At 44.9% G+C, this 6,616-nt stretch overlaps 1 protein-coding gene across 1 annotated transcript; it reads left to right on the forward strand.

Moving 5' to 3' along the window:
- Positions 1–3,069: 3,069 nt before the first annotated feature.
- Positions 3,070–6,382, forward strand: LOC129706238 (fucolectin-like; the record flags this gene model as incomplete). Its single annotated transcript, XM_055650356.1, has 2 exons — positions 3,070–3,365; positions 4,138–6,382. Coding segments are annotated over 2 exons (582 nt in total), but the record flags the coding sequence as incomplete, so codon positions are not given.
- Positions 6,383–6,616: the final 234 nt, after the last annotated feature.

Genomic DNA, 6,616 nt, shown 5'->3' on the forward strand with positions numbered 1-6,616 from the left:
CGTCTTCCCGGATATCACCTCAGCCTTCTTTCCCAGACCACGGCCTTCGTCCAGTACCTCCTGGTTTCTGTCTGCCTCTCTCTTGGGCTGTTTGGTGTATCCCTGCAACGGCTCCTCGACTTCCTGCCTGGCTTAGACTCTCCTTTCGTCTGTCCCTCGCTGGTTTGTTTGCATCGTGTGTTGGATCTCCTGGTTACCGGACCTTCCGCTACCCCGGCTACGTCTCCTGCCTGCCCCTCTTCGGAATCCTCGCTCAATCCAGAGCCTCTGTGTGAGTACGGTGTACCCATTCCTGTGTTACTACTCTGTGTTACAGTGTCGTAATAAAGTTCATTACCAACTATACCTGCCTGATTCTGTGCTGCTATTGGGTCCAAGGTATACCCGTTACAATTCTATTGCATCAGCCATGCATCTGCCCACTCACCCAACTTAGCAAATTCACCCTGCAGCCTCATTGCATTCTCATCACAGCTCATTCTGCCGCCCAGCTTGTGCCATCCGCAAACTTGGAGATGTTACTACCCTCTAGTCCACAGGAACAGATCCAGATTTGAGAGAACATTGGACGATGCATCCCCAATTTCTAGGCCCAACTCCATGAGTACCGTGGTGCAGACCACCAGGCCTGGGGATTAATCTGCCTTCATTCACAATAGTTTACCTTAACACCATTTCCTGACTAATGTGGATTCCGTGCTGTTCCTTCCTCCCACAAGATCCTCGGTCTCCAAGTAGTTCTGGGAGAATGTTTGTGACTTCCTTAGTGAAAACAGAATCAAAGTACTAATTTAACTGTTCTGCCGTTTCCTTGTTTCCCATGGTAAATCCACTAATCTTTACTTTTTTACATATCTGAAGAAGTGTTTAGATTCAGTTTTTTTAGTCCCTGCAAGCTTTCTTTCAAGTTCTTTTCCCCTCCCTTAATTAATCCCTTTGTCCTCCTCTGAGTTCTAAATTTATCTTTGTCCTCTGGTTTGCTGCCACCTCAGGCCAATCTATATGCTTCTTACTTGGATTTAACTCTAACCTTGATTTTCCTCGTTAGCCATGGTTGAGCCGCCTTCCCTGTTTTATTTTTTTCGCCAGACAGGGATTCAAGATTCAATAAAGTGTATTGCCATTTGTCCCTGATCGGACAATGAAATTCTTGTTTTGCTCAGCACAACAGAACATAGTAGGCATGACTGCAGAACAGATCAGTTTGTCCATATACCATTAAATCAATATATACACACATATGAACAATTTCTGGAGTTAATCCTTGTGGTTTTTAAAACTTGGCCATTGCATATCCACCGTCAACCTTTTAAGATGTATTTGCCAGTCTATCCAATCCAATTCCCATCTCATACCTTCAAAGTCTCCTTTCTTTAATTTCAGAACCCTAGTCTCTGAATTAAGTGTGTCACTTTCCTTCCTAATGCAGAATTCCACCATATTATGGTGCCCAAGGGGCTTTGCACAACAAGATCGCTAACCAATCCTTCCTCATTATATAGTACCCTGTCAAGAATGGCCTGTCCTTCGGTCGGTTCTTCTACATATTGGCTTACAAAACCATCCCGTATAAATTCCAGGAAATCCTCAGCGCTGATCCCAATTTGGTTGGCCCAATCTATATGTAGATTAAAGTCACCTATGATAACCGCTGTGCTTTTGCAACACGCATCCCTAATCTCCTGCTTGATGCTGTCCCCAATTTCCCTACTGCTGCTCGGTGGTCTGTAGTCAACTCCAACAAGCGTTTTGAGCCCCTGGCTATTTCGCAGTTCTCCCCATACCGAATCAACAGCATCCAGTCTAATGTCTGCACTTGGTGATGCATTAATCTGCTCTTTAACCAGGAATGCCACTCCACCTCCTCTTCTTTTCTGTCTATCCTCCCTGAATATCCCATGCATGTTTCGCTCCCAGCCTGGTCATCCTTGAGCCATGTCTCCGTAATTCCAAGTATATAATATTCTTTAACTAGTAACTCCACATTTAATTAATCTACCTTATTACGAATGCTCCTCGCATTAAAGCGCAAAGCTTTCAGGTATGTTATTCTTATCTCCCTTCTATCTTTTGCTTCTGTCCTCCTTCTGTGTCCCTCTGTCTCCTTGCATTGGTTCCCATTCCCCTGCCCTGTTACTTTAAATGGGAACTTCCCTACCTTCTCCTTCCATGTTGTCGACACCATCTACCACCCCCCCCCCCCCCCCACACACACACACGCACCCCCACACCTCGCACCCCCTCGCTCGAGGCAGTTTATCTCACTCGCACCGCAGCGCAGTTCGGGAACAGCTCCGTCCGAGAAACCACAGAGAGCTGCGGGCAGTTGCAGCCCAGAACGCACACACACGCACACACGCACACACACACACACACGCACACACACACACACACACACACACACACACACACACACACACACACACGCACACACACACACACACACACACACACACACACACACACACACACACACACACACACACACACACACACACACACACACCCACACTGTTTAGTTTAAAGCCATCCATGAAGGACCAGCAAACCAGCTTACTAGAATGTCGGCTCCCCTCCAATTAAGGTGCAACCCGTCACTTTTGAACAGGTCATCCCTGCCCCAGAAGAGATCCCAGTGATCAAGAAATCTAAAACCCTGCCCTCTCCACCAACTCCTCAGCCACACATTCAGATCCCCTATCTCCCTGTTCCTCCCCTCAATAGAACGAGGTAATAGAAGCAACCCGGAGCTAATCACCCTAGGTCCTGCTTTTCAGCCCTCTACCTGGTTGTCTACACTCACATTGTAGAACATCCTTCATCTTCTTATCCACGCCATTTGTTTCTTAATGCACAACTACACCTGGTTGATCACCTTCCCTCTGAGGATGTTCGTAAGTTGGTCTGAGTCATCTTGGACCCTGGCACCAGTGAAGCAACACACCTTCACCGATACACCTGTCCGCACCTCTGACAATGATGGGGTTGGAAATTTTCAGTGCACATCCTTACCCATCCCTTAACTGGTTGGTGCCCAGAGTGGACTGTGATCACCTCAATGACTGACTGATCTTCTGTTCAACAGTAAATCTGGCTTTGGGAAAGAAGGCCACCCAGTCCCATGCCAAGAGCCTCGTCGTTGCTAACCGAGCTATTGACGGCAATAAGAACAGCAACGCGAAGGAAGGTTCCTGCTCGCAATCTAACATCGGCATCAATCCGTGGTGGATGGTTGATTTAAAACAACCCTACTTTGTGGCTTTTGTGCGAATCACCAACAGAATGGACTGCTGCTCAGATCACCTCCTTGGGGCAGAGGTTCGTCTGGGTAACAAGCTGGGGAACAATGGCAAAGCCGAAAGATTGTAAGTATGAAATGTCGAAGGTTGTGGACCCCAGATGTTCCCGCAGAGTCCAAACTCATACATTGTCCATTTCCCTCCACTGATAGAGTCATAGAATCATACAGAATCATAACAAGCACTTCAGTCCAGCATGTATGTGCTGACTGAAATGGCCATTCTCAGATAATCCTACTTGCCACATCTATCCCTTATTCCTCTGAACCTTTCCTATCCATGTCCCCATCCAGGTATATTTAAATGTTGTTGTTGTAACAACCTCAACTACCGCCTCGGAAAACTAGTCCCATGTACCCACCATCCTCTGAGTGAAACGCTTGGCCCTAGTTTCCATGTAAATCTTTCCCCTTTCACCTTGAACTATTTTCTAATTTTCTAAACCTGGGGAAAATATATGTCCATTCACCCAATCAACAAAGACTCACATCGTACAGATCTTGCTGCTCCCAGCGGAAGGAATGTACAGGAGTATAAAAATAACCGGGACCTCCATGTTCAAGAACAGCTTCTGCCCATCTACTATCAGGCGCCAGAATATTGCACAACTCTGGCCGCAGGAAATATAATCTTCTACTGATTGTGTTTTTGGCTACAATATGGCCTTCGATTTTACATTATCGTGGTTACTTGATATTGCTGTTATCAATTCATAGAATTATTGAATCAATATTTATCTGTGTGTTACTGTGTTTCCGAGCCCGTTAAAGTACAATAAGTAAGAATTGTGTTCTTCTATTGCTGGTACATATGATAATTAAACAATCTTGACTCCATATATTACAATGGTCACGATAGCCAATGATGGGCAACATAGTCGGTGCGCCCTGACTTGTCCCTGGGACCTGGATTCAGAAGACTGCAAAGACTCAACACTCGATTCTCATAGTGCAACTTTTTTAATCTCCTTCAGATGTGGAGTTGTCGATGTTGTCGCCGCGAAGACACTCACCTTAAATTGTGGTGGCTTAATTGGAGATTATGTGCATATTGTCATCCCGGGAATGAATAAAAGCTTGGCTCTCTGCGAGGTGGAGGTCTTTGCCTTGGGAGACAAGAGGTGAGACAGTAATACCGTGAACCATTATGTGTCGACATGTTATAAGTTGTCCAGCCCTGGCAATATTTTTATGGGAAGTGGTTTTAGGAAAAAGTATATCTGTGGACTGAACATATATAAAACTCACTGAGATGTGAGAATGGCACAGTATTGGTTTATTGTTGTCACGCATTCTGAGATAGGTGAGAGATGGGCTGTGCCCACAAATGCACACATGGACGCTATGTACCAGAGTATATCGTATAGCATTACGGAGACCGGAAAAATGCAAGTGTGTCCAAGAATAGAGGGAGGCAAACGGTTGAAAGCCATTAAACAGTTATCTTAATGTGCAGGAAGGTACTGCAGATGTCGGTTTAACCCGAAGATAGGCACAAAATGCTGGAGTAACTCAGAACGTTTCGGGTCAGGGTTAATTCGTTTTGCACAATTTCTTCCCCCTCTTTTTTTCACTGTTTTTTTCTCTTTTTCCACTTGTCGCTAAATTTGCGGCCCGATTGTTTTATTTTTCCATTTGTTTCCTGCATTCCTTAATTCTTAGAATTAACCTTCCTTTTCTCTTTTCTACCTATTTAACAGTTTATACTTTCAATTTCCTGTCCTTTATTTCCATGTGCCCGCTGCTGGCCAGTTCTAAATTCTATGTTCATTTTCTCCGTTTATTTACTTCATGTGCTCCCTGCTAGCCATGATTCATATCACAAACGTTTCGTCAACTTATGTTAATATTTTATATGCATAGGATTCAAAGTACACATGTGTTGTACGTGCATATTACCCCGTAACTTTCATCCAAATTATTCCCCATAGCCGCGAGATTTTCTCTGCCCGGCTTATTTATGTAGGACAAATAATTTAGTTTGCAGAGCCAATCGCCGGCTACTTCCAGTAGCAAAATTTACTACAAACCATTTCTAGTTTGCTATATCCAATTGCCGGCTAGTTTCCCAGTAGCTAAATATGCGACAAACTATTTGCAGTTTGCTCTATCCAATTTTTAAAATAGGCCCGCGTGTCTCAACCTGGCCGACCTCTTAACCAGTCCCAAGTGTCCCAAAGCGGCCGACATCTTACCTAGCCCCAAGTGTCTCAACGCGGTTGACTTCTCAACTGAATCGCCCCGCGTGTCTCAACCTGGCCGACGTCTGAAAAATACATACACAAAATACATACACAAAATACATACACAACACACAAATGTTCTTCCATTTGTCTGTATCTAAGAACCTCGGCTGATAACCATATCAACGTCAGACGATAGGCGTTCCCAGGAACTTCTATGGGTTGTCAGTCACAATTGGTCCGATTAGAGCTCCATGTTTTCCCTTTCCAGTCCCAGTAATGTCTGCACATTCATCTGTTGATGGTCCCAGTGAGAGCCAGCGTTACTACACCAATGAAAAAGTTCACTTAATAACAGACAAAGTAACACAGTTAAGACCATTCAAAGCATTACTTTTTACGTCCGACGGGTGTGGTTCCAGGGATCCAGAGGCAACAGTGTTACGTCTGACTTCTCCAGCAACACACACAGAAATATCAGAAAACCGGGTTTAATATACCGCCAGACTCAGCATCAATTACATGAGGTGGTGGCCCAGGAAACACCAGCAACATCCAAATATGGAGTTGTTATTCACTCTTTGCAAAAGCTAGACATTCCAATGGCATTAGCTGTACCCCACTGTCCTCTACTTATCTGATTAAACTATTCAACTCAGTTAATATAAACCGCGCCATGATATTTGGCCAGGTGTCCCACAATGCAATAGCAATTGCCTCCGGTCCCTCCTTCCCAACAGGAAAGCTTAAATATGACAGCAACCGATAACAGTAATTAACTCTTTCATTGTTAGCTGATTTCTAGGTGAGAACGAAAAGCTGTTGTGACTTGGGTGAGGCAGGAATGGAGAGAGAGGGAATGCAGGGGTTGCAGTATATGCAACCACTATCCCTATATCTCCCCCATTTGACTCTCTCAAGGGACCACAACAGTCCTTACAGGTTAGGCAGATGTTCATGTTCTTCCCATTCCCACACGGATCTTTCCGTTCTAGGCCTCCTTCATTGTCAGAGTGAGGCCAAATGCAAATTGGAGGAACAGCATCTCATATTGTGCTTGGGCAGCTTACAACGCAGTGGTAGGATCTTGATTTCTCTAACTTATGGTAACCGCTGCATTCCCTCTCTGTCCATT

The sequence above is a fragment of the Leucoraja erinacea genome, chromosome 2, assembly GCF_028641065.1.
Source record: "Leucoraja erinacea ecotype New England chromosome 2, Leri_hhj_1, whole genome shotgun sequence".
In the NCBI taxonomy this organism is placed as follows: domain Eukaryota; kingdom Metazoa; phylum Chordata; class Chondrichthyes; order Rajiformes; family Rajidae; genus Leucoraja; species Leucoraja erinaceus.